The sequence below is a fragment of the Panthera leo genome, chromosome C1 (assembly GCF_018350215.1).
Source record: "Panthera leo isolate Ple1 chromosome C1, P.leo_Ple1_pat1.1, whole genome shotgun sequence".
NCBI classification, from domain to species: Eukaryota; Metazoa; Chordata; class Mammalia; order Carnivora; family Felidae; genus Panthera; species Panthera leo.
Window position 1 is genome coordinate 217,158,826 of NC_056686.1, and position 27,580 is coordinate 217,186,405.

At 53.8% G+C, this 27,580-nt stretch overlaps 1 protein-coding gene across 1 annotated transcript; it reads right to left on the reverse strand.

The window, feature by feature from the left end:
* Positions 1-4,566: 4,566 nt before the first annotated feature.
* On the reverse strand, positions 4,567-20,310 carry RAB17 (RAB17, member RAS oncogene family). The gene is made up of 6 exons (XM_042953513.1): positions 20,202-20,310; positions 13,648-13,807; positions 8,506-8,657; positions 7,298-7,423; positions 5,555-5,648; positions 4,567-5,291 (listed from the first exon to the last, which is right to left on the reverse strand). The coding sequence occupies exons 2-6, from the start codon at positions 13,802-13,804 to the stop codon at positions 5,179-5,181; spliced, it is 642 nt and encodes a 213-aa protein (XP_042809447.1). The 5' UTR covers positions 13,805-13,807; positions 20,202-20,310; the 3' UTR covers positions 4,567-5,178.
* Positions 20,311-27,580: the final 7,270 nt, after the last annotated feature.

Here is a 27,580-nt window from a genome sequence, read left to right on the forward strand (position 1 = left end):
CTCCTCAAAATGAGGACAGTATCCTGCATAACCACAAAACGACCGTGCCTAAAACACTTTCTAATAACTCCATAATATCACCTGGTTTTCAGTCCATAGTCAAAAATCCCCAAGTATGGCCAGAAAGTCTTGCTGTCCTTTTCTCTTTCTTTTTGTTGAAAGCAGGCTGCGATCTAAATTCACTGTCATAGTCAGGTATTGCTTGTTAGCCCCTGACCTTCTTATTTTGTCTTGACACGGAGTCTCTCAAGAGCCCCGATGCGTCATCCTGTAGAATGATCTGGTTTGTTGAGGTGTGTTCCCTTGTTCTGTCCCTGAATTTCCTGTGGTCTGAGAGGCAGATCGAGCGCCTCAGCTGGATTCAGTCCCTTGCTGTGGGCACCGGCACTGTGTCCCTCCTCCTGCTGTGTCCCTCCGTGTGACCCTGGCCTAGAGGCGGGGATCTCCACCGTAAGGGGTCTCCCCCCTGCTCACCGTGTGCCTGACATGCCAGCCCTGTGTGCCCAGCACCCCCCTCCAGCCCCCACCAGTGATTTATACACCCACTGAACATCCCTGCTGGGAAGCAAATGACCTCACCGGTGGGTCACACAGTGGAGATTCTCCAATTCCTTCCACATTTATTAGCTGGGTTCTTCTAAAGGAGGTCTCTCTCTCTCTCTCTTTTTGTTCAACACTTTACAAATAATATTAGATGCTTAAATTGTCTCAGTTTGGCCCAGTGGGAACCCCAAGAAAGGAATAATTTTTAAAGAAAGAAGAAGTCCCTGAGTCGACCCCTCTGGGCTGTTAAAAGACAAAATTCAAACATTTAAAGACCTAATTGGCTTTATTAAGCAACCCCTGAATCGGGCAGCATTCAGTCCAGCCAGTAGACATGCTCTGCCCAGGTGCAGAAAAGGAAAGATTTTAAGGACAGAGAGAAGGTTCTTTTTTTTTTTTTTTTTTAAGGGATTTATTAGCATTGTTTAGGCAAGGTCGCCCTCCTAAGGGGGAAGGGGTCTTGCAGAGGATGGCCTCCAGGAAATTCCAATTTGGCAGGTTAAAGGTTACATTCCAGAGGGAGGGGAAACCGCGGTTGGGTTAAGTATTAACAGGGCCTTCGGTGGTTCCATTATGGCTTTGTGGTTGTCTTGTTAACAGGGCCCGGGGAACTCTTCCAGTGGGGTTGGAGGAGATGCATCCCGAGGAAACAGAAAACAGGGAAAGGGTACCTTCAGGGGCAGGACAGCGGGGCCCCTCCTGGAGGCCACTTACCAACCCTCTGAGTCTCCTGCCTCCATCACCGAAGGCGTGCACACATACGGGCTCCAGAGAGGACCCAGGTCCAAACTCAGGCTAAGTGGGGCGGGAGCAGCTTCCCAGGCTGCAGGCAGGACAGTGGGCTCACAGGCTGGCATCCCTCAGTGATGGGGTTTGAGAGCGGTAGGGGTCCGGAGCTGACGGCCAAGAAAGAATTCTTGAGACATCTTTGGTGCAAAAGGGACAGGACCCGTGGGCAGAAAGAGCTGCCTTGGGGTTGTGGCAGGTCACTGATTATACACCTTCAGCTTGGGAGGGGGTTAGGGACAGCGCAAGTCTCTAAGGTATTTTGGAAGCAAGGTGTCCAGGACCTTGAGGGGCTGGCTGTTGCCAGGGAAACGTCGTTTATTGCCGTTGAGTACAAACTGTCAGGAGACCCTTCAGATGGATATCAAGGGCCAGAAGCTTGGAGGATGATTGCCACATATATCTCGGGAGGTAGACATAAAGGAAGTTTCTAAAGGAATTTTTATATATTAATATAGACTCACAGGATCCTGGGGGCGGGGACGGGGCGGGTAAGGATAACGTTAAGCTAAATGTGCCTTTTGCCCATAGCAAAGTGTCATCATCCGGGCAAAGGCCCCAGAGGAAGGTCACTGCCTGTCTCAAGGACTTGTCAATGGGCTGTAGGCAGTAAGGAAATTCAACTTGTCATTTGCCTTTGTTCCCACATCGTCAGGACCAGAGGCCATCGCACAAGGGAACTGGTATTCCTGGGACTCCGCCGGGAATGCCTGCCGACCCCATGGGTGCATCTCCCTGCGTACATTGCCCCCCACCCCAGTCTCAGGTTCCAGGATGGGGCCGAGATCAGGCGGGCGGAGCACAGATACAGAGCCCTTCCACCCGTCATTGTGGTGGAAGCTGGTTTTGGAACGCCTGTCTTTCCTTTAGATCTCAGGGGAAAACCCATCTCTATCCTCTTGCCGGGCACACGTTTATTGAGCGCCTGGAGGGTGTCAGATGTTGTACCAGGCACCGAGCGCCCCATAGGAAAAGGACGGCTAGAACCTCTGCCCTCGGGCGGTTCTCCAGCTTGCCAGAATATTAGGTTCACCTGGGAGGCTCAAATCTCCCGGGAACCAGGGCCCAAGCTGCACCACAGACCGATTTAACCAGAGCCTGCGGGGGGCAAGGGCTGCTGCTTGCGGAGGCTCCCAGGTCATTCCATAGCAGGGTCGAGCCACCCGCCTAGTGGGGCAGAGGAGAGGGAAAGGTGCAGTCACATCCTGGGTGATGGGGAGCTGAGCTCCAGGACCACAATGCACCGCATCCAGCCTAGGACGCCATGGAAGGATGCCTGGTGGAAAGAAGTCCAAGGATACGTTTTAATAATAAATTCTAGCACAGTGATACTCACTAGACAAAACAGGAGGGAATAGGTATAGATACACGGGTATCCTACAAATATCTCCTTCATTTTGCCACTTCCCATCGCATCAATCAACTCATGAGAAATGTCTCTGAAAGCCTGGCATTTAGCAGCGAATACCCAGACCCTGTGCCCTCGAGCAGCGGGGTCTGCCTTAAGCGATGCTGGAATGCCATCTAGTGGCCAGGGGTGACCTCGGCCTCCTGCGGCCTCCAAGGGGGATCTGGTCAGGTTGGCACAGGGGTCCCCAGCCCTGCTACAGCAGGGAAGATGGGGGGAGCAGAGTGGGAAGGGGACCCCAGGGACTGGCACCCCAGGGACTCACACTTTATATGTTTCATCTACGGGGGAATAAGCATGAGAAACCGGGCAACTTGACCACAGACACTGTCACGGATGAAATTATTCAAGAAAAAAAAATAACGTGAGTGGAAATCAAGGAAGCAGGCCCTCTCCAAGGCTATTATTTTCTGTATTTGCCTTGTAGCTTTTCTCAAAGATCATGACAAGGGAAGCCTTGTGAAATCTGCTTTAGTCTAGAAAGATCCATGAGAAGCTCTTGGAGAATGTACATCAGGAAGGCCTGAATCTGTTGGACACCTGGGCTGTCCCCACCTCCCCAGAACAGACGCTGGGTCTGCCTGGGCCCAGCTCCTTCCAGTTACGATCACGAGGTTGGAATGCAGGGGGTCCCAGGGCCTGCTGGATGAGGGCGGGACCAGCCACCAGAACCTAGAAGGGATCCTCGTGGGGAGCCCTGACCCTTGGCAGGATACTGCCAGGCTGAGGCGACCTCATGTGGACGGGTCCCAGCCAGCGCCTGGCTCCGTGTCCTGGTCAGTCTGCTGCCGGGGTTCCTCATGCGCTGGGCCCCCACAGAGGTCCGGCCCTGGGGCTGGGAGGACGTCCCCACGCAGGTGGATGAGAGCAATTCCAGAGGAGCCCCTAGAAATGCTGCCACACCCTTTGCAGATGTCACGAATTCAGAGTCAGCGTGACCTCGGTCCTGCTGTTGACCCTCATAGTCGATACGGCAAGGCCACCCTTTCCAGGGGGACAACAGTGTTAAAATTTCAGACTAGCTAATCACAGTCCCAGGGACAAGGATGAAACCAACACCACCCCTCCCCCCCACAGTAAAATAGCCACCTTGACATCAGGGTTGAGCTCGCAGAAGGGCCATCGGGGCCTCCCCCTGAAGGCGGGCAGTAAGGAGGTGAACACGTGATGTGTCACCACCGGAGAGGTGTCCTGGGCCTCCTCCGTCACAGCCTGTGCGTGGGCCCGCCTCCTCATTCACGCACCACCTCCTGTCCACGTGCCATGACAAACCCCACCTTGCAAACTCTCTAACCGCCAGGTTATAGAACGTGGTTCCATGTTTGAAGACATATAAGCTGCAAAACTTACACCACAGGCCAAGAGTCAGGCTCACAGGGCACAAGCATCACCTGGTGAAACTCAGAGCTGGGAGAAGAGAGGGGGAGGGGCCTGGGGCCCCAACCCCACCCTTGGGTTCTGTCCCTCCCTGGGCCACGGCCCTGAGAGGCAGGACGTGGACGCAGCCCCATAGTCCACACCCCATCTCCTCCCAGCACCGCCACCCCTGTCCGGGCCTGCCCCCTCCTCTCACAGCTCCCCAAACCAGGCGGGCCCAGCCCCGGACAGCACCCCATCCAGCCCAGGGTTTCCAGTCCTCGTCGTCCCCTGGCCTGCTTCACCCTATGCTGGGTAGCGAGGCAGCTGAGGGGACGAGAATTCAGGCAGGGGCGGGTGCACCTGTCCCAGGGAATCTGGAATCACCGTCTGCTGAGGCAGAGCTGACACCCCCTACCCTGTCAACACAGGGCCTAAAATTTTAAAGAGAAAAGAGTTTTATTGGAGCCCGAGTGAGGACATCTGCCCGGGACACACGATCCTCACAAGGAAGAGCAGAGTCGTATACGCCTTTTACGTAAAGAATTAGGAGTCATCACGGCAAAGAACATTCCAGAAAGTTACAGATTTTTATCTTATGTTTTTAGTATGTGCGAGGCTGTATGACTTTCATCTTACGGGAACCAGGGAGGTGTTTTTTCTTTTTCTCATCTTTATGTTTGGAAAGCTCCTTGTTGGTTTTTTGTTGTTGTTTTTTTTAACGAAGCGGATGTACAAAGTGTGCTGGGGGCAGAAACGGAGCGACTGCTTTGAAAAGTTTTCGTCCTTTGGTAAATGTTAAAGTCCAGCTTCCCCGTGCCAAGGCCCACAAACCCTAAAAGGGGACAATTTCCCTCATCACGCCTGGGAGCCCGTTGTCACCGGCTCCTCTCCTGAATGATTCCCGCCGGCTTTGAGAAGTGGTAAGTCTCAAGGATGTCAGCTTCCAGAACCTCTAGGACTCGGCAACAAGCCCGCTTCAGGGGGAATCAGAGTACGTGGCCGTGGCAGTGGCTCACCCCAAGGGGCAGCCGGAGCCGGGGCCTGGGGGCATCCTCCCCAGGCCCTTCCTGGCGCGGCTGCTGTTAGTGGGCACAGCATCTGGCCTGCCCGGCAGGTGCCCCCTTCAGAGCCAGCCCTGCATCTCCCCTCTGCGGCTGGGCCTTCTTCCTGTCTTCTTTCTGCAGCAGCTCTCGGGCTGTGAAGGACAGAGGAGGGTGGTCTGGGAGCGGAGGCCCCGGGCCTGGCATGCACCCTGCACGCGGGGCAGTCCCGGGACCCCGTCCTCCCTGACGGTTACCCAGAGCCAAGAAGTCCAGGCCCCTGGCAATCCTGCTCACCTTCCAGCATTCTGTCGGGTCCCAGGACGCCAGAAAGGAGACCCAAGAAGCAGAGGCAGTGATGACTCCCCTCCCCCACCATCACCACCACCCCTGCTCTCCTGGGGGCCCCACCACTCACCTATGGTGCTAAAGACCTCAGTCACCTGGTGGTTCAGTTTGGCCGAGGTCTCCATGAACAGCAACTTCTTGCTCTCCGCAAACTCTTTCCCTTCCTGAAGGAAGTGGCCGCAAATTTACAAAAAGACTTTCCCCGGGGCGTCTGGGTGGCTCAGTCCGTGGAGCGCCCAAGTCTTGATTTTTTTCTCAAGTCATGATCTCATAGTTCTTGAGATCAAGCCCCGCATCAGGCTCCGCGCTGACGGCGTGGAGCCTGCTCGGGATTCTCTCTCCCCCTCTCTCTCGACCCCTCCCCTGCTCATGCTCTCCTTTCCAAAATACAGAAATAAACTTAAAAATAATTTTTTTAAGGAAAAAAAAAGTCTCTTCCCTAGGAATACTCAATTGCCTTCTAAGACCCAAGACCAGTGACGGTTTCCAATTCTGTGTTTCGGTTCTTTCCTGTGGGGGCCCAGGGCCGGGGAGGCGGGGAGGCGGGGAGGCAGGGAGGCCCTCGCAGGGGGAGGGCTCCCCTCCCAGCAGAGCCTGAGCCACCAGGGGAAGCTGGCGGCTCCCTGCCCACACGTCTCTCAGCACCTTTGGGCTCTGATGTAGGGCCAAGCAAGTGAGAAGGCAGGAAATGTGGAAGCCGAGCCGAGCTGAGCCCTCCTTCTGGGGGTCCCCCCTCACTCTCCACACGGGTGAGTACTGCGGGGAGTGATGCATCAGGGTGTCAGGGGGGGCACCGATACAATCTGAACAAGGTGCGGACTTAGTATTGCGTGAATGTCCATTTCCTGGTTTGCTCACTGCTCTGTGTTTTTGCGAGACGTTAGTGTTCGGGAAGGCTGGGCGAAGGGCATACGGGAACTTTTTGTGGTACTTCTGCACCACTTTTTTGTAATCCTGGAATTATTTTAAAATGAAAGCCAGGGGCACCTGTATGGCTCAGTCAGTTGAGCATCTGACTCTCAATTTTGGCTCAGGTTGTGATCCCAGGGTTGTGGGATCCACCGAACCCCACTCTCTCTCTCTCCCTCTGCCCCTGTCCCCCACTCACAATCTCTCACAATCTCTCTCTCTCTCTCTCTCTCAAATGAAAATTGGGGGCACCTGGGCTGCTCAGTCGGTTAAGTGTTTGACTTGGGCTCAGGTCATGATCTTGTGGTTTGTGAGTTCAAGCCCCACATCAGGCTCTCTGCTGTCGGCACAGAGCCCAACGTGGGGCTTGAACCCAGGAATGCTGAGATCATGATCTGAGCCGAAGTCGGACACTTAACTGATTAAGCCTCCCAGGCACCCCAACTATGGCTTTCTTTAGTTTCTAGCCCTTGCTCGGTTCCTAGCAAGGAAATCTGGATTTTTTTCACTTACCCCTTTTTCAATCATTGATTGAACACCCACATAACTCAGCCCGGGATGAAGGGGCAGGAAAGGCCACGGTTTCTTCGTGAGCCTGGCTAACCCGGCCAGGGTCCTTGGAGGCCGGCCACATGGGTCCCCCCGCCCCCTTCCAGAAGGGCTGGCCTGGGCCTCCCCACATGTGGGGAACAACCATCGCTAGGCCTGACTTTTCCAGGAAAGATCAGAAATCTTTGCCCAAAAGGGACATTCAAGTAGGAAGTATATATGAGTGCCTGTGACGTGCGTGCAGGTGTGGTGTGCACGCGGGTGGGTGGGAGACTGGGTCGCGAGTGGTCGTGTCCACCTTGGGGTCACCCCCTTCTCCCCTCGGGGAGTGACACAACCCAGTCCCAAGCGCTACCTGGAACGTCACCTCCCGCTGCTCGCCGACGTCCGTCTTGTTGCCAACCAGCATCACCACGACCTCCCCCGGGGGCGCCTCCCTCTCGAGGTCCTGCAGCCACTGCTGGGCTTTGCAGAAGGAATCCTAACGAAGAAAAAACATGAACGCCACACAAATCTCACGGGTGCTCTTCATCGGCTCTCCCAGCAAAGACATGCGGGTGTGGCAATGCAGATGTCCACGGCCACACTGCGAGGAAGTGCCCACCGTCCAGTCGGCCAGACGACAGACCCCCCGGAGGGCTGCTCTGTCCCCTGAGGCGGGGCGGCCCGGTCTTCTGGCTTCGGGGCCCAGGTCATACCACAGCTCCTTCCCCTCCCCACAGGGCCCGAGTCTGGAGGCTGCGGGCTGTTCGGGGTCAGGCCTCGGGCCCCTCACTCCTGGGGGCCCTCCGGGACCACTCTGTGCAGGAGAGTTTGGGGGCGTGGCTATCACCTGATCCTAACTTCGGGACCCTGTAGACCAGGCCTCGGGGAGGGGGGGGGGCCTGCCCTGGGCCCCACGCTGCCCCTCTCCCCTCCCTGCCGCTGAGCTGCTCAGGTGGGCGGCCTCCTGAGCCCAGCCCAACCTCATCCCACCGTCTCTGGGTCTCTGCTCTCTCACTAAAGACTGTCTTCCCTTCCTGCTCACCTGCCCACCGTACCACCCGTGCCCCGCCTCACCCCCAACAGGCTAATCCCCACTTTCCCCTCCCTGCAGGAAGTCTCCCAACCCCAGGCTGAGTCAGGTGCCCCTCCTCTCAGCTCCCTTCCCTCCTCCTGCTCTAAGCACCTGCTCACGTACTTAGTAGCTACCCAGATGACACTGTGGGGGACGTACAGCCAGGGGCCGCGTACTATTTCCGCGACAACACCCCTCACCAATTCGGCGGGCACCCAAGGAACCGTGAGCGGTAGACGGGGGTGCTCCGTGCGGGGTTCTGAGAGGACCACGGAGGGGCACAAACTCAACCACGCAGGAGGAGCAGGGGTTATCAGTGAGGGCTTCCTGGAGGAAGTGACAGACTTTCATTAAGTGTTTTCTACCGGCTGTGGTGGTTTTACCATAAAGCACCAGCGCGGGCCAGTCACAGAAAGCCCCCAGAAGCTAGCGTCCCCGTGCCTGGGAGCCCAAGGAAGCAGGTGCCTCGCGAAGGCGGGTGGGGACGCGCCCGGGGGGAGCCTCACCCTCCTGGTGATGTCGTACACCAAGATGGCCCCACTGGCACCCCTGAAGTACAAGCGGCAGACGCTGTGGTACTTCTCCTGGCCGGCCGTGTCCCAGATCTCCAGCTTCACAGCCACGGCGCCCGACTCCAGCTCCTTCGTGAAGAACGCGCCTGGAACGGAAGCCCGGGGACAGCTTCGCCCACAGGACGGGGTCTCCCCGCCCCCAGCTCGGGCCGGGCCATCGTGAGCCCTGGGCCCAGAGAGACAGCTGGCCGAGTCACCATCGGGAAGGCCGAGCGATCCCCTCTCCCGGAAGACGGCGGCTTCCACGAAAGGAAAAGCGTTACACGTTGCCGTGGACCCTTCGCAGATTCCGCAGAGGCTCCGGGCGGGAAGATGGGCTCTCGGGGCCCAAAGACAAAGTCCTCCGGACGGCGTGACGTGGAAGGACCTCTGGGCCTGGGCCTCCCCACATCTGGGGGCCTCTGACAACCAGGGGTCCTTCCAGCGATGCGGCTGAGCCCCGGGGACCTCTAGAACCGTCCGCACCCCCGCCCCACCGGCCGCTCAGTGACCAGACCAACCTGGCCGAGAGGTGCTCACGACCACATCAGTCGTCCCCCAAGTCCCTCCTGCCTCCCGCTGACCTTCTGGCCTCGTCGATGCCTCTCCCTGCCGACCTCCCTTCCCTGAGGGCCCCGCTCGGCGTCGTTCCTCTGGCCGCCCGGGTGTCTGCCGAGGTCTTCAGGCAACAATCAGCCTTCAAGGGCTTCTGCTGAGTCCCCCCCTCCTTCCCGAGGACGGGTCTCTAGCAGCCAACCTGTGCTCCTCACACACACACACACACACACACACACACACACACACACCTGATGGCACAGGTGGACTTCTGTGTTCTCACCTGTCGCCCTGGAGCCAGTGAGCCGGGACCTGTATTCATTCCCATCCCTGCATAATAGTTACATGCAGCGAAGGACCTACCTGCCCCAAACCCTTCATTCTACGCACTGGGAAATCTGCCTCCCGTTTGACTTCTAGCTCTGAGCTTTACTTGCCGAAGCAGTGAGGTTTTAAAATAGTTGTTTAGCGGGGTGGCTCAGTCAGTTAAGCGCCCGACTCTTGATTTCAGCTCAGTTCTTGATCTCAGGGCTCGTGGGATCGAGCCCCACATCAGGCTCTGTGCTGACAGCACGGAGCCTGCTTGGGATTCTCCCCCCGCCCCTCACGAAATAAATAAACTTTATAAGTAAGTAAATGAAATTGGTGACACCAAGGTGTTCTGCTGTGTCCTCTCCAGAACTGGAGGGAGGGGCTGGGAGGGGCCGGGGAGGCCGTGTCCAGAGCAGGGAAGAGGCTCTAGGCAGAGCTGCTGGCCTGCCCAGACCCCAGGCCGGGTTTCGGACCCGTTAGGGGATACTGGCAAACACAACCGCGTGTTTGGTATTAAAACCGTCACCGCCAGGCCAAGCGCGTCCGTTCCCGGAGCTGCCATAACAATTACCGCTAACTGGGTAGCTCAGAACAACAGACGTTCGTTCTTTCCGCCCTGGAGGCCAAAGGTCTGAAATCAAGCTGGCACCGGGGTTGGCCCCTTATGGAATCTCTGAGAATTGTTTCCTTGCCTCTCTCCCGGCTTCTGGCAGTTGCCGGCACCTGCTGGCATTCCCCAGCTTGGAGACACGTCACCCCATCTCTGCCTGTGTCTCCACAGGGCCCTCCCTCTGTGACTCTGTGCTCACTCCCTCTCTCCTGTTCTCCCTCTCTCCTGTTCTCATGAGCACATCTGTCGCCGATTCAGGGCCGGCCCCAAATCCAGGATGATCCCATCCCAACATCCTCAACTAATCACAGCTGCAAACACCCTTTTTCCAAACAAGGCCACATTCACAGGCCCTGGGGATCGGGATGTGGATTTATCTTTTGGGGGACAATGCAACCTGCTACGGACACTGGATAAGGGATGAGTCTGGGCTGAGGTTTTCAGCGCAGCACGGGTAGAGTTCTCTCACACGAGAACCTAGTTTGGGGTGGCTCCTAACAGAACCCACCAACGGGCGTCCTCTGCCCGCACAGCCTGCATTGCCCTGCGTGTCCCCAAACCAGAAGTCAGATCAACTTCCGAGGTGTTGTGCCTGGATGTTTGTGTCCCCTCCCAAAATTCATAGGTGAAGTCCTAACCCACAAAGAGACAGTATTAGGAGGTAGGGCCTTTGGGAGGTGATCAGGGCTAGAACAGGTCATGAGGGTGGGGCCCCCATGGTAGGATCATGACCTTGTGAGAAGAGATCCAGAAGGCTTGATCTCTCCCTCCTTCCCCCTCCCTCTCTCTCTCTCTCCCTCCCTCTCTCTCCCCGCTGCCTTCCCTCTCTCTCTCCCCCCACCATCCCTCTCTCCCCTTCTCTCCCCTTCCTCCCTCCCTCCTTCTCCCCCCTACCTTCCCTCTCTCTCCTTCTCTCCCTCTCCCTTCCCTCCCTCTCTCCCTCTCCTCTCCCTCCCTCCTATGCAAGCACAAAGAAAGGCTACATGAGCACACAGCAAGATAGCAGCCAGAAGGTAGGTACCCACAAGCCCAGAGAAGAGGCTCCAAAACAGAACCTACCGGCCTACACGCTGACCTCAGACGCCAGCCTCCAGGAGAGTGAGAATAAATCGCTGCTGTGTAAGCCACCCCGTGGGTGGTGTTTGTTATGGCAGCCTGAGCAGCTACAGCTCTGGGTGGAACAAAGCTGCAGCCTATTTCCATAGTAGGACGAAGGGCTCCCAGCCCTCACGGGGCTTTTGCCAGGATGGAACGTGATGTAAGCAGGCCCCACTGCCAGCTTCCCCAGGGGCCTCTCGGATCTGCCTACTCTTTAGCAGCCCTAGCTTCTTATCTTTTCCTTCTCCACTTTGTTGGTTTTTTTTTTGAATGTTTATTTGTTTTTGAAGGAGAGAGAGAGAGACAGAGCACGAGCGGGGGAGGGGCAGAGAGAGAGGGAGACACAGAATCCAAAATGGGCTCCAGGCTCCGAGCTGTCAGCACAGAGCCCGATGCGGGGCTTGAACTCACAAACCGTGAGATCATGACCTGAGCCGAAGTCGGACGCTAGACCGACTGGGCCCCCCAGGCGCCCCTTCCTTCTCCACTTTGTAAAAGATGGCTCCCCGTTGAGCTTAAATCCATGTGCAACCCCAACCAATTTGCAAGGAGGGTTTCAGTCCAAGTGATGACCAGGCACGAATAACCAGTTACTTGCAGAGACCAGAACCTTATCTGCCCCAGAGAGAGACACAAGCTCCCTCGGGGCCCCAGGAATGGAATCCAGAGCAACCTGCCAGTCCTGGGCCCCAGGGACCCCTGGGTTCCAACCAGGAAGAGCCCACATTAATCACTTGTTCAGAAACCCACGGACCGCATTGTCTACATTGTCACAGCTAAAGCCAAAAAGTGATTGAAAAGTAAACTTCCAGGGAATCCAGACCGACTTGGAGATTTTGCCTGAAATGATATTAGCAACAAGGTGTTGGGGGTAGGGATCAGGCCGAAACCCAGGGGATTTTCAGTTTCTCGAACACACTGGCACATTTTCAAGGGCCTTGGATGGACTGAGCCGGGGCGCCTGCACAGTTGACGTATCGTGGCCCCATCACGGCACAATCCAGGCCTCCTCCCCCTCCCCCCTCCCCCCTCCCCCACCTCCTCCTCCTAGGCTGGTCCCACCGAAGACCTCAACACAGGTGCCCCAGAGCCAAGGACGCTTCCGGCCACGCCCCTCGGCCACGCCCCAGCCTCAGCTGCAAGCCCTCTGGGGTGGGGGGGCTCCCGGAAGCTGGTGCGCTGAACAGCCCCCATCTGCGCGCCCGGCTTGTACGGTATCGCCCCAGATTAAAAAGCGTCTCTACAAACGTTGACATAAGGGACGTGGTTGTGCTCGCTCTCCTTCTAATGTCAACAAACAGCTGACTCACTCCTCTGAGCCTCTTCGTGGCGTTTGCCTTTTCCATAAACATCATCATCGGAGCCCCGGTTGAAGGAGAAATGGATGCCTTCTCGGGGCCACCAGGGTTCAGCAGCGACAGTGGAGAATGCTTGCCGCCTTTCCCTTCCCGGAGAGGCACTGCTACCCGCGGGCGAATACGCCCACAACCACTAGATGTCAGCATTTCTCCAAAAGATGTCACTCCGTGCAGGCTGGGGAAATGGGCCCCAATCCCCGGGCTGCGGCCAGTTGGGACTCCAGGATGAGGGGTCGCTCTGTGGGAACACTGGTGGGGTCTTCGGGAGCTCTCTGTGGTTCAAGCCCCCCAGCCACAGCACTCCCACCTGGAGCCTCCACCTCCCCCACTAAGCTCTCTCCTGAAGTGGGACCCGGGCCTCGCAGGTAGGTGGCTGGGGGTGGCTGGGGTGGCCAGGAGAACCAGGGCTTTTCTGGTCTCCCCTCAGCAGGCTGCCCCCCCCCCCCCCCCGCCCCGAGGAGGCTATGCTCACTTGGGATTCCCACTCTGGCTCTGCTTCGGGGACATGAGTCTGTCTGTCCCGGTTACCGCTCTGGCTCCAGAATCCCCTGGTTGGAAGGATGGGGGTCTTGCCCTGAGACAGCTAGAACACCGTCCTGACTCAGGCACCTTTCCGGAGGGCGGTACCCAGAGCCTGTGCCATCCTCTGGGGCCAGGTCACTGCACGCGATTGCCAACAGATCCAGACCTCCTGGGGGGGCCCAGGGACCCCGGCCCTCCTGGAGTAAAGTATCTTGAAGCCAGCATGCTCGGAAAGCAGCAGTACCCTGGACAAGCCAGCCCCTGGTCCCACCCTGTTTTCTGCAGTGCGGGCGTGGGTGATGACCTTAGTCACAAGATGGTGATCGGTGCCTTTAGACAGCCTTAAGCCCGCCTTGCAGGGAGAGCCCCCCCCTCCACCAGGTACAATCCCACTCACCAACCCCTGGGGATCCGAGGCCCTGACCCCAAATCTCCACCCCCTGCAGACTCCTGCTTTACTGAAACCCGACCGCCTTCTGGATTCCACATGTGTCTGACCAGCACAGTCCTCGTCCCCTCCCTGTGGTGCTGGGCACGACCCGGGGCTCTGGGGGGAGTGTGGGAAGTGCCCGCACCCGAGCCATCGGCCCTGGCTTCTCCTCTAGCGGACTAAGGAAGGGCGTGCTATCCCATGTCACTTACATCCCACGGTGGGCAGGATGCTCTTGAAGTCATTCTTCACGTACCGGAGAGCCAAGCTGGACTTGCCCACAGAGCTACTTCCCAAAAGGACCAGCTTGAACACGCGGGGCTGGCCCAGGGCAGCCCCGGGGCAGGGGACACCTCCCGCCTGCGCCATGCCCTGCAAAGAGACAGCATTTGCAGGAGGTTGAATGAATGAGTCGGAGGCAGCCTGGGTCGATATCCCTGCCCCACTCTGCAACCCCGTCTCCCCACCTGTAGAGTGGGGTGAGCCGTACCCGGGTGACAGGTCTGTTGTAAGGAACTAGTTGGGGGTCGTGTTTGGGAAGGGTACGGGCAGTGCCCAGCAGGACCCATAGTTATCATAGGGGCTAGTTATCATAGGGGCTTACTGTCCTCAATCCATTCTTCTCACTTTAAAAAAAAAAACATTACTTAGGGGCGCCCGGGTGGCTCAGTCGGTTAAGCGTCCCACTTCGACTCAGGTCATGATCTCACAGTCCGTCAGTTCGAGCCCCGCATGGGGCTCTGCGCTGACCGCTCAGAGCCTGGAGCTGCTTCAGATTCTGTGTCTCCCTCTTCCTCTGCCCTTCCCCTGCTCTCGCTCTGTCTCTGTCTCTGTCTCTCTCAAAAATAAATAAACATTAAAAAAAAATTAACAAAAATAATAAATAATTTTTAAAAACCCATTACTTATTCCAAAAATTATCTGAAACATCCGAGAGGCAACGTACTGTCTCTGTGACTCACGGGTTCAAGTTGGTGTTTCAGAATTATCCACCTAAAGAAAAAGTTGGTGTCTCAAGGACCTCGACATTTTGGTCCTTCCCACTGTGTCTAAAGCCTCAGCACCCAGGGAGATATGCCGTGGAGGAAAACAGCTCTGTGATCAAAACAAATTTGGGCAAACCGCGCGTATCTTTTCCGTACAGAAAACTTCGGGCACCTGCCACAGTAGAATGGAGACCGTCCTCGAGCACCGTGCTGCATTCGCACACTGAGCTATGGCCAGTCTTGCTTCACTCACGTCCCCAAACCCCCTCCCGCCAAAGATTGGTTTGAAGCCAATCCCAGACGCCTCGTTGTTTCATCCGCAAATCTCAGTACATGTACGGGGAATCTTTTTCTCTTTGTAATTCATTTGTTCAAGAGATCAGATTGTCCTGCGACTTTCCAGTCTGGGTTTGGCTGTTTGCTTCTGGTGTAGTTACTGAGTGTGTCCTGTGAATGCTGTGTTTCCTAGAGCTGGGTGCTTCCGAACAGAGATCTGATCAGATACAGCAGGCCATCTCTTGGCCAGGATGCTTCGTGTGAGCCTTGCATTTCCTCAGAAGACAAGTAGTGGCCAAGCGCTGTCGCGGTGATGCTAGGGGTCACTGAAGACGTTGCCAGACCCTCTGTTTCACGAGGAGCTACAGACTGGTGGCATTCCAAGGTCACCACTTTGTCTCCGTGTATTATCCGGGGCGCTTCTAGGAAGAATCCTCTTCTAAAAAAAATATCGACTGCCACCCCTGGCAGGCAGTCTTAGGAACATCTCTGCTCCCTCCTTAACATGCTGGGGAGGAGGGAGACCCCCAAGGTTATGGGAAGGGAGGAAGGGAAGGAATTTTGAAGAAGAGGAAAAGCATGTCAAAGTCTCAGCACAAACCGGGCTGGGTCTGAAATACTAACGAGGCTGTTCTAAGCAGAAGTGACGGGGGGCGGGGGGCGGTTACGGGTCTGGAGAGAAGGGTTCACTGGTGCTCCTGCCCCTTGGGGACAGGGGACCGTGGGAGGCATGTGAAGTGCCATCTTCTATGGGACTCACGAGTTTCTCCATCAAGTATGATGCTTACAGGGTCAACGTAGGATGTTTCAGAGAAGGTTTAGAAAAATAAAGCGTTTCAAGTTTTCCACCCATGGTTTTTGTGTTTTTGTTTTTGTCTTTGTTTTTTTAAGCTCCCCAAGTGATCCCGGTATCTGCCAAGGCTGAGAACCGCTGCTGTGACTTTTATCTTTGTTCTTCGGGGCTGGGGGCAGGGCAGCACACGCAGTAGGTGCCTAACGAACACCCGAGGAATGAGTAGCCGTGTACCATCCAAACACACAGGAAGGGGCAAATGACCCATCGAAGCACCAGTGTTTCGAAATGCCTGCCTCAACTGAGGACAATTTCTTAGGACTTGAGGCAGGACGCGAGCGACTTGGCCGGGAGCAGGCTCTCCGTGGAGAATCAGCCGGGGGTGGGTTCGGGGTACAGTGGCCTGGACGGCAGCCCAGCCCCGCCCACTCCTGCCGCTTCACACCCAGACACACAGCAGCCCCTCGAGGGTCCCGGGAGGGTCCGTCCTCCTCTCCGAGAGCCCTCCACCCATGCAGTTCCTTCCGCAGATTTCTGACCCATCGGTCTAAACTCAATTAGCCTAAGCCCATTAGGTCTAAACCCATTAGTCGAAGACTAAACTCAAAGCCAACGCAAAATAAACATGAACAAAATAGGAGAGACGCTGAAACGTCAGCCGGGCCCCCCAGGAATAAAATCTGTAGCTTGATTCCAACTCTGCAAGCCACGTGGCAAATCAGAGCCCAGGATTCTGAATGGAATCACCACGAAAGGTAATAAAATGATATTGTCTCAAAGTTCAGATATTTCCGGAGACTGACTATGCATCCACTCTGCTGTCAGATAAACTGGGGACTTTGCTTCTGGTAAAGCACCTAGATCCGCTCAGGGCTCGCTGTCCCAGCTGAAGCAGACTTCTGTCCTGCCTCAGCGGCCACCCCTGATCACATCCGGTCCCCACCAACAGCAGGTAAATAAAACAGATAAAAGTCTCTTCCATCACGTGGCCTGCGGTCCCCTGGCCCTTTTCTAGCTTGAATTAATCTCAGTTTGTAACTCTGCCTTAACTCAAAGAATTATTTTTTAACAACTTCACTCTCTTGCTGGACTAGAACTTCTTTGTTTTTTTAATTCTTTTTAAAAAATTTTTAATGTTTTTATTTATTTTTGAGAGAGAGACAGAGCACAAGCAGGAGAGGGGCAGAAAGAGAGGGAGACACAGAATCCGAAGCAGGCTCCAGGCCCTGAGCTGTCAGCACAGAGCCCGACGCGGGGCTCGAACTCGTGAACTGCGAGATCATGACCTGAGCCGGAGTCAGACACTTAACCAACTGAGCCACCCAGGCGCCCTACTGGACTGGAACTTCCGAGATGCACTTGATATAATTATTTTATTAATACCTTTTCGTATGTGCCAGGCTGTAACCTCTCATGAGAGCAAGGACTGTGTTCATTGATCGTATAGTAGGTGCTCAATAAATACCTCATGGACACGCGTAGGAAGGGTTCGGCAAGAAGCCGTATTGGACAGACGCGCTGTTTACACTGCACAGTTTGCTCGGCCGGCCAAACCCCAGGCAGCCTGCCAAGCGGTGACCTGGGGTATCTACAAAAAGGTAGAAAAAGATCCATACTGGGGCTCAGCCCCGAGGGGCCAAGAAAAGCTGACCGTTACTTGCTTCACGGTCACCCTGCACAGTTACTCGGGCGAGGCTGTGATAGGAGAAGCAGCCAAGCCTAACGAAGAGGCCAGCTCCACGGAGGGGCAGGGCGGACGTGCCCACATGCCCCTGACCGGCTCAGGCTGCATAGAACGCCCCACTGAAGCTGAGCCGGAAGCCTCGGGGGGGTCCTGGCGTTACCCCCACCTTACAGAGAGACCCAGCAGCTTTTCTAAGACAGAGACACAGAATTCGAAGCCGGAGCGGGCCGTGTTCACTCTCATCCTGGGTTCCCTGGGCACTGGTGTGGTGTCAGCCACTTGCAGAGGGTGCCAGCACGTGCTTCCCACTTCGAGAACAGTGGTGCAGGGGCGCCTGGGGCAGAGGGGGGGGTGGTTCAGTTGGTTAAGCATCCGACTCTTGATTTCGGCTCAGGTCATGATCTCACCGTCTGTGAGTTCGAGCCCCGCACCGGGCTCTGCACTGACAGTGTGGAACTGCTTGGAGCTCTCTCTCTCTCTCCCTCTCGCTCTGCCCCTTCCCTGCTCGCTCCCTCTCTCAAAATAAATAAAATAAACATTAAAAAAAAAAAAAAAACCAACAGTGGTGCACTGAGCCTGCCCAAGGGAGCCACCAGCCTGGACTCACCGAGGACAGTAGCTGAGGACAGTCAGCTCAATAGCAAACCCTCTGAAAAACAGAGCAGGGCGGTGGTCACCAAGGGCTGGGGGTGGGCAATGGGAAGATGTCAGTCTAAGGGTACGAACTTCCGGCTACAAGGTTAGCAAGGGCTGGGCATCCGATGTACCGCACGGAGGTCCTAGCTACTGATACTGTATCGTATACTCGCAAGTCCCCAAGAGGGTAGATCTTCACTGTTCTCAGTGCCAAAAAGAAACAGTAATTGTGAGACAGGACGAGGTGGCAGCTAACACCGTGCTGGGCATCCTGTAGCAATCCATAAATGTATCAAATCAACGGGGTGCCCGCCTTAAACCCACGTGTCAGATGTCAGTTACACCCCAACAAAGCTGGAAAAAAGAAACACTTTTAAGGATGCAACTTCCAAGCTTTCTGCATCACCCCCCAGCTAACACCTCGCTTCTAACCGGAAGGACTTAAGGCTCCTGCTTAGAAGCTGGTCTCCCATTGATTTGTACTGGAATTTTGCACAGAGAAAGTTCTAACACACCTACGGCAGCACCTTCTCGAGTATGTAAAGATACCCCTTCAAGTTTGCCTTGCTATTTATGCGCTCAGATTAATAAAGCTCTTAAATCTAGAAAATCTTCAGCCCCAAACATGTCTGGATGAATCAAAACAGGTGGAATATGAACGAATACACCATTACCACGATATCATGTTCCAGCATCTTGCTCCTTTGGTGGTGATACATCTCTTTGTTTAAAAATAGTATTTCACAGGGCCCCTGGGTGGCTCAGTTGGTTAAGCGTCTGACTCTTGGTTTCGGCTCAGATCGTGATCTCATGGTTCATGAGTTGGAGCCCCCCATTGGGTAGTGCTTGGGATTCTCTCTCTCTCTCTCTCTCTCTCTCTCTCTCTCTCTCTCTGTCTCTGCCCCTCCCCTGCTCGCTCTCTCTATCAAAATAAATAAATAAAAACTTAAAAAAATAAAAAATAAATAAAAATAGTATTTCACCATCAATATAAACACATCGTTGTCAATAGGAAAAAAATTAAATCCCCCATAATCCTACATCCTTAATATAACCAGGAGTGCCATTTGCCTATTGTCTTCTTATTTTTCTTTTCTACAAATCTTAAAAACAAGCGAACCAAAACCCATAGTTTTAACGTGAAATCATGTATCCTCCCCTTAAACAAAGCAATATGTATTAAAAGAAGCTTTTCACATTGCTGTATATGTTCTATATGCATTCAGCATACAGACATTTAATGACCCACAGAACACTCTCACAGCTTTTCCACTTGGCTGAACCGTTTCCCAACTGCTAGATCTTTTCTTGGGCAGAAGTGTTTTCTCTGTAATGAATAAGGCTGCAGAAAGCACTTTCGTGTGTACGTTTCTGTGTGATTATACGTTGTAAGTTTCCAATAGTCATAGACTGGAGCCCTCTGTTCAGAGAGAAAATTAAAACTATGACTTCTGACCCAGCCTTTAGAATTTAATCAAGATGGGGTGATTTGAAGTCCTCCTAAACACAAAGATGTTCTCAGGAATGAAATATTCATGATTAGGGTGAAGAGACACTCTCTACGCTTGTCTCCTTTCCACAAAAGGGAAAAAGAAAGGGTTGCAAACCCAAGCTAGTCCTTTTTCGGGGTGGGAGAGGGCATTTGGGGGAAGGGTCTGATTTGCTGAGTCTGTCATGCAGGACGTCACCCGTGTGTCATCCCTGCCCCAGAGTGTAAAAAACACAGGGATTTCGTGCTGGTTATGCCGACGCCAGTCTGTGCTAACTGGGCACCTAGGTCATCTTAAATGGGTCCCTTCAAGGGCTCCTCTCCCCCGCCAGCAGTTTCCAGTGAACACCTGTCTAGGGTTTTCCCAAAGAGCCACTATTTAATTTTTGTGATCTTTATTTATTTTTGAGAGACAGAGTGAGAGCAGGGGAGAAGAAGAGAGAGAGGGAGACACAGAATGCGAAGCAGGCTCCAGGCTCCGAGCTGTCGGCACAGAGCCGGACGCGGGGCTCGAACTCAAAAACTGTGAGATCGTGGCTTGAGCCAGAGTCAGCCGCTCAACCAACTGAGCCATCCAGGCGCCCCTCAAAGGGCCCCTATTTAGACAGGAGGCCCCTTCTGGGAGCCTGACCTCGCCGCCACGGGGATCCAAACACCTCTGGTCGTCAGAAGAACAAACTCCTCACCTGGCACTTTGCCCTTTGGATACGTGCCCGAGGACAAAGTCACAGACACACTCACACACGTGCATACGTGTGCACACACAAACACACACCGAAATACACAGACACACAGACACTCACAGACACACAGACACTCACACACAGACACAAGCATCGCACACGCACGCACACACACACTCACACTCTACAAAGCACACGGAAGTTAAAACAATGACTCACGTGTGTCCCAGGCCTGGTCACCCCCGGGAAGCCTGACGGCTTGTCATCAGTGTCCCCGCAGGGCCTCTGCCTGCGACCCCTCTCTCAGTCCTGTGGCCTGGGGAAAGGTTTGCTTCCCTCACCAGGCGGCTGGGACGGTGGGAGGTGGGAGGGCCGGGAGGGGCGCAGGTCCTGCTCCAACAGAAAACAGGTCAGAACAGCAGCCCGGGCCCAGCCCCACCCCGCCTCCAGCTCCAAAGTCAACCTTCCTCCTCCCTTCCGGGAGGATCCCAGGGCAAAGTCCACCAGGGTCCGTGTCACCTGGGATGGGGGCAGGGCGGGCCAGATATAGAGCCTCTGCAGGTGTGAGCTGTCATTCAAGGCAGGGGAGCTGGGGGAAGCTCTAGGCTTTGTTCTCTGTCCCTCCTTTCAGTGCTGAGGATCCCTTGGTCCTTCCTGGGGGCTGCAGGTTCTCTGTTGCTCTCAAAACTTCAAGCTCAGGGAATAAAGGGTTGTATTTTGGTCCAATGAACTTATTCCTGCCACAGACAGCTGGAAGCCAGCTCTTGTGGGGCCCTGCCCCCGAACCAGAGGCAAGCCAGGGGGGGCTGGTCCTGGGGTCGGACAACCAGATCCTGGTGCTACGGGTGGGGGTAGGGGGCGGTGAGGGGCTGTGTTTCTCTAACGCCCCCTCCCAGCCTTGTCACCCTTCGGCCCGACTGCTCCTCCCAGAGGACGAGAAGACCCGGCCACGGGAGGGACGGATGGAAGGGGGCTCCCATCCCACTTAGCTGCCAGGAGACATTCCCCACGCCCCCTGGGGTGCTGGGATCTTGTGTTGGAGGGGGTTCGTCTATGCCAGGCTCCTGCTGTCAGGCCCTCACACCGCCCCTTCAGGACCAGCTTCTTTCTGGTGTGCCCACACCGCCCCTGGGGCAGGGGATCCTTCCTTCACACAATCGTTTCCTTGGGGATGTGGCCACCTCCCAGGATCCCACCAACAAGCGTGGCTGGGCCCTGCCACTTTGGAGACCCAGGAGCTCTCCCTGCCTGTGAATGGCACCTTCACGCCCCCACACACACCCTTGCAGACCAGTAACCAAAGGTCCGGGGGAGGATGTGCTGTTCCGCCTATATAACCATATGGGGGAGGGTCCGGTTTTGAAACTGATGACGATGCTTTTCTTCTCTTTTTTAACAGGGATGGGCTTGTCCCCATTTACGGTGAAGTATCCACCTTCCTGCAGGTGGGGGGAAGGGGGCACAAAATGAGAGAGCGTTGTAAATCCCAGTTTTACGGCAGGAATGCAGAGACAAGGTCGTTGATCACCAGCATCCTACCTCCAAAAAGGGAGTTTTGTGCCTGAGGTCTGACAATAGATTTCAAAGCCAGGCCCTCACCACAGGAGAGATTTTTGGAATCCGTTCAGCCCCCATGTGACTATCCAGCTGCCCGGAGATTCTATTACTGAGGGCCCCAAGGGGCAGGCTCAGGGCCCGTGTCTTCATCCCAGGCTCCGTGACAGACGGCCACCAGCATGTGTATCACGTCTCGGTTTCCGAGGGTCCGGGGTGTGCACATAGCCGGCTGGGTCCTCTGCTGAGGGTCTCCCAGGCTGCAGTCACGGTGTCGGCTCAGCCACAGGCTTTCTGGAGCCGGAGGTCCTTTCCGAGCCAGTTGTGGGCAGAACTCAGCTCCTTGCTGTTGCGGGACTGAGGTCCCCTGTTCCTGCTGGTGGTCAGCCAGGACCCGTCTCAGCCCTTACGGTCCACCTGCTGGCCCTTGTCATGTGGCCCCCTCCCACAGGGGTCACACATGCCAGCTTGCTTTTGCCAGGGCAGCAGGAGAGTCTCTCTGACTTCCAGACCCTCTTTTAAAGGGTTCGCCTGATTAGGTGAGGCCCACCAGGCACATCTTCCTTTTCATTAACGCAAAGTCAACTGATAAGGGACCTTAATTACATCTGCAAAAAACCCTTCGTCTTTGCCATGTAACATCACCTAACTCAGGAGGGACATCCATCCTATCGACAGCCCTGGGCATCCTCAGGGGGAAGAGATTATACGGGGTGTGGACACCACGGGCCGATAGTCCAGAATCCTGCCTACCCCATGCCTGAGCTAAGGCCCACACAGGGGGGCACACCTTGCCCAGCTGACCCAGAGTAAATCTACCCATTAGCGCACTGCTGGTGGACCGTGGGAAATCAGGCAAAAACGGCAAAGTCATTCACTTCTGTGACACCGTTAATATCATCTTGATGGAGCTGTATAACTTGTGAGCTCTCTCTCTTGGCATTTTATCAACTTTCCTGCACGCGCATCAGCAGAGGGAATCTTTGCTACGCCGCGGAATCGGGCCGTACGTACGTACAAGCATCCACATTCGCAGGCGTATACAGTAAAACCTTGGTTTACGAGCATAATTCCTTCCGGAAACACACTTGTCATCCAAAGCGAATTTCAAGAACCATTGGCTCAGGGGTGATCATGTGACGTTCGGCATCACGTACTGCTCGGATCCCAAGACCACTCGTTTATCAAGTTAAAATTTATTAGAAACGTTTGCCCGTCCTGCGGAAGTCTTACAGAACAAGTAATTTGCAATCCAAGGTCTTACTGTGTTCCCCTTTGGAAAGAAATACAAAATCATAGAATGTGGAAGCCGGAAGGGCCCCTGGGGATTATCTGGTCTGAGCCCCCAGCTAGTGTCTGAAGACCGTCTGTAACACCCCCGCCAACCAATTCTTCAGACTCTGCTCTGCCATCTGCAGTGACCGGGGATTTTCTGCTTCCCGAGGCAGCCACTGCATGTGGGTTCTTTCGCACCCAAACCAGCCTTCTGTAACGTCCCACCAGTGTGCCTTCCTGGGGTCACATGGTGAACGCCTGACCCACCGCCACAGAAACATCTCTGAGATTTTGGAAGCAGTTATCAGGGCTCGTCACAGACACTGCCAATGACCTGCCCAGCACCCCCCACCCTGCCCCCAATCCTTGTGTAGAGGCCACCGGTGTGGCCCAGACTGTTACCACATCTTTCCAGGAGACGCGCCCAGTGACCCCGCTGTGGGGGTTTGTGGGGAAGAGGTGCGTCCCCTTCCTTCTTGGGCTTCCTGTAGTTAAGGATCAGACCCAGTGTGCTAGATGGCTGAGGTACGGGTCTTCCAGAATGTTCTTATCTCCTAAGGCCTCTGAGATAAGCAGAAACGGCCATCTGCCTTGCCTCCAAACCTTCACCCTTGCTTATCTCAATGGAAAATTCCGGCAGGGATTTCTGAACACCGAGTGAAATTCCTCAGCTCAGCAATCAGTTCGGTGCTTGTCTCACTTCCAGGCTGGGCCGAGCAGAGCGGAGCAAAGAAGCAAAATCCGGCCCGAGGCACCCAGGACCCTACAGGCCGGGACAGGGGCCTGCCCGGTGAGAGGCAGCCTCCCCAGGTTCGGACAAGGTGCTAACAGAGCAGTCGGTGCGAGCAGAAGAGGCAGGCTCCCCCGGCCAGACGGAAGGGGAGGGTCAAGATGGACCCTTCAGGGAGGTAACACCGGACCCACCGAGGAGGGACCAGAAACTCGCCCAACGGCAAGAAGACGAAGGGCCTTCTGACGGGGAGCAGTTGGGTAGCGACGGATGCCGTCCCCCTCCCTAGTCCGTGACCCCTCCCCTCATTCTGCTGCTCTCCACTGGCTAAAGGCTCCCAGGGCCTTTAGCGCTGCTGTTCCTTCTACCTGGAAATTTCTCCTCCCAGACGGACACACTTCAGGCCATGTTCGCTTCCTGTGGCCGTTGTAACAAATGACCATAAACTGGGTGGCTCAAAACAACACAGACTTAACTCTTTTATAGTTCTGGAGCTTAGAAGTCGAAATTAAGGAGTTCACAGAGCTGCTTCCTCCCAGAGCCTCTGAGGGAGGATCTGTCCCCGGCCTTTCTCCTGACTTGCGGTGGCTGCTGGCAGCCCTCGGGGTCCCCTGGCCGCATCAGGCCCGTCCCTGCCTCGTCCTCACAGGGCCTCCTCGGTGGGCCTCCTTTTCTCACGAAGACACTGGCCTTGGATTTAGGACCCACCGCTTCATCCAGGATGACCTCATCTCCAGATCCCTAACTCAATGACATCTGCAAAAAGTCTTTTGCCAAATAGTGTCACAGTCACGTGTACCATAGGTTAAGACGTGGGCACATCTTTCAGGGGACCACACGATTCAGCCCACAACAGGGCCTGCTCTCATAGCCCCCTCCCCACAACTCTTCCTCTGACCGACCTACCCAAGCACTCCCTGCCCCTCGGCCTTGCGGTATTTTTCTCCATGACACAGAGGCTCACATGTTTTATATTTTCCTTATTGTCTATTGCTGTCTCCCTGACTACACTATAAATTCCTAAGGGCAGGATTTTTTAACTGCTCTGTTCACTGTTGTAACTTCAGGGCCTAGAACAAGTCTGGCACATAACAGTCACCAGGTAAGTGTTGGTTGAACCAATCTTTGCATGTAAGCGTTTAGAGAAAATTCTGTACCCACGATTTCAGGATACTCCTGGATCAAACCCGTTCACCCATGAACCTAGTATGAAGAATTCCTTGATTAGAAGGAAGGATTTCTGAAGACAGGAAGACCTACCTTTAAAGTCAAAACTAACATCACACTTAATGGAAAAGCAGTAGGAGTATTTTAATTAAATACAGAAGACCGAACCAGTATCCCCTGTATTAATTTTCCTTTTATTATTAATTTCCATGACATTAAATTCCCTTGGTCACACATTATGATAGTAAAACCAAAACACACACACACACACACACACACACAAAACAAGACAGAAAGAAATAATTAACATAAGAAAGAAGGATAGATGTCATTATTTACGGATAATTTTATACTTAGAAAATCCAAAAGGACATCGGCTATAATATTATTAAGGATAGACTTTTAGAAAGTAACCAGATAAAAGTGAATCAAACTACCAAACATTAATTGATGAGAGACACAGAAGACCGGATACGTGAAGACACTCCATATGTTCCCAGAGATTAAGCATCATGACGTTGACACTTCCTCTAACCCAGCTTAATTTAATCCAACAGGAGCTACCATTTCCTTGGCATGCTTGATGAAAGCATAGAACAATCTGCCTGTCAAACATCGACTGTTGTAGGCGGGCTTAAGAACCTATGCCTCATGTCTTGTCTCAGTGGAATAACAAGTTTTAACTTTCAAGTACACCACTTATAAATAAATGTTCTGAGCACAGTCCATGATGGGGGAAAACTCATTAGCATGAACACAATCCCCATCTTTCCCACCACACACCTTCTAAATTTTTTTTTTAATGTTAATTTTTGAGACAGAGAGAGACGGAGCATGAACGGGGGAGGGTCAGAGAGAGGGAGAGACAGAATCTGAAACAGGCTCCAGGCTCCGAGCTGTCAGCACAGAGCCCGACGCAGGACTCGAACTCACGAACCACGAGATCATGACCCACACTGAAGTCGGACGCTTAACCGACTGAGCCACCCAGGCGCCCCCCCACCACACAGCTTCTAAAAGGGATTCTGGCTTTGCTTTCTCTGCTTGCTCCCCAGCCCCTGCCTTCCACGGGACTTTTTCTCCTGGCTGCCTGATTCCCAGCCTTACGGGGCTGACTTGGGAGTGCAAGTGAAGAGGGATAGAGCTGGAGAAGAGGTAAAGGGGGTACAGACCCCCAAGAACAAAGTGGGCAAGCCTGTCTGCATGTTCATGTTTCATGTGCGTGTACTGAAAACAGTAGACAGAGTTGAGTCTTAACATTTTTCTCCTCTCTGCCTTCTAATTTAGAGTATCTGGTCCATTTACCTTTAATGTAATTAATGATATGGTTCTATTTCAGTCTACCATCCTGATGTTCATTTTCCATTTGTTCCCTCTCTTCTTTGTTCCTTTGTTCTTTTTTTCCATCTCTGTGGAGTGCATCAAGCACTTGTCGTATTCCATTCTCTCTCTTTTAGTGATTTCTTAAGTATATTATATTATAGGGGTGCCTGGGTGGCTCAGTCAGTTAAGCATCTGACTTCGGCTGAGGTCATGATCTTGCGGTCATTGAGTTTGAGCCCCGCATCGGGCTCTGTGCTGACATCTCAGAGCCTGGAGCCTGCTTCAGATTCTGTGTCTCCCTCTCTCTCTGCTCCTCCCCTGCTCATGCTCTGTCTCTCAAAAATGAATGAACATTTTTAAAAAGTATATTATATTATAATTGTAAGTTATCTGATTTCCACTGGGTACTTTTTTTTTTATAATTTCTGAATCTCTTCTGAAATTCACACTTTTTTGCCTATTATATGATCTCTCTTTCCATACGGATTCTTGACCATATTTGTCAGAGTGTTTTAAACTTTTTGTGCACAAATTCCAACATCTGGTTTGTTTGTGAGTCTGTCTCTATTGATTGGTTGTTTTGTTTTGTTTTGTTTTTCTCTTAACCATGGGTCTCATTTCCTTTACCCTTGAAGAGTGTTGACCTGTTTTCAGCAGCCAGTTCAATTACTGGTGGATCACCACGAACCTGTGGGAATTTTGCTTCATACCTGGTTGGGGTGGGACCTATTTTGATTTGCCATGGATCCTAGGGTGAATATTAGTCCTGGCACATAGCCTTGGCTCCTAAACTGAGGCCCTTCTGGGGTCTCAATGGAAAGCCTAAGGCATCTACCAAGCTCTTCTATGTGACAGAACATGAACTCCACACTCTGTCTCCCCTACAGTGGGCAGGAGCTGAGGCCCTGTCAGCTCTTCGTGCCCTACAGGTGACACTTGCCACCAAGCTTCTTGCAGTCTTACCTGTGTGTGTGCACCATTGAGACATCAGCTAAGGATTTCAGGACAATCAAGATGCAGTATTTGGGGGCTCTCTCCTCTGTGGCCCCCTTCTCTTTAAGATTTCATCCCTCTCCCCAACAACAGCAGAATACATATTCTCCTCAAGCTCCTGTGGAACACTCACCAAGATAGACCACGTCCTGAGTCATCAAACACACTTTCACAAACCTAAAAGAATAGAAATCATACAGTGTCTGCTCTCAGTTCAACAAAATTAACCTAGAAATCAGTAATAGAAAGATAACTGGAAAATCCCCAAATACATGGAGATTCAACAACATACTTCCAAATAACGCGGGAGGCAAAGAAGAAATCTAACAGGAAACTTTAAAATGTTTTGAACTAAATGAAAATGAAAATACAACTTATCGAAATTTGCTAGATGCAGCAAAAGCAGCACTCAGAGGGAAATAGATAGCAGTGAACGTAGTAGAAAAGAAGATAGATCTAAAATCAATCATCCAAGCCTCCACCCTGGGAAACTAGAAAAAGAAGAACAAGTTAAATCCAAAGTAAGCAGAAGAAAAGAAAGAATAAGAATTAGAGG

Excerpts from the sequence above, each read along its gene's own strand:
- RAB17 (XM_042953513.1), bottom strand. The coding sequence starts at position 13,804 with ATGGCGCAGGCGGGAGGTGTCCCCTGCCCCGGGGCTGCCCTGGGCCAG. Across the intron at positions 8,658-13,647 it reads CATCCTGCCCACCGTGGGAT|GCGCGTTCTTCACGAAGGAG; the intron begins GTAAGTGACATG and ends CTTCCGTTCCAG. Across the intron at positions 5,292-5,554 it reads TGAGGTCTTTAGCACCATAG|CCCGAGAGCTGCTGCAGAAA; the intron begins GTGAGTGGTGGG and ends TGTCCTTCACAG.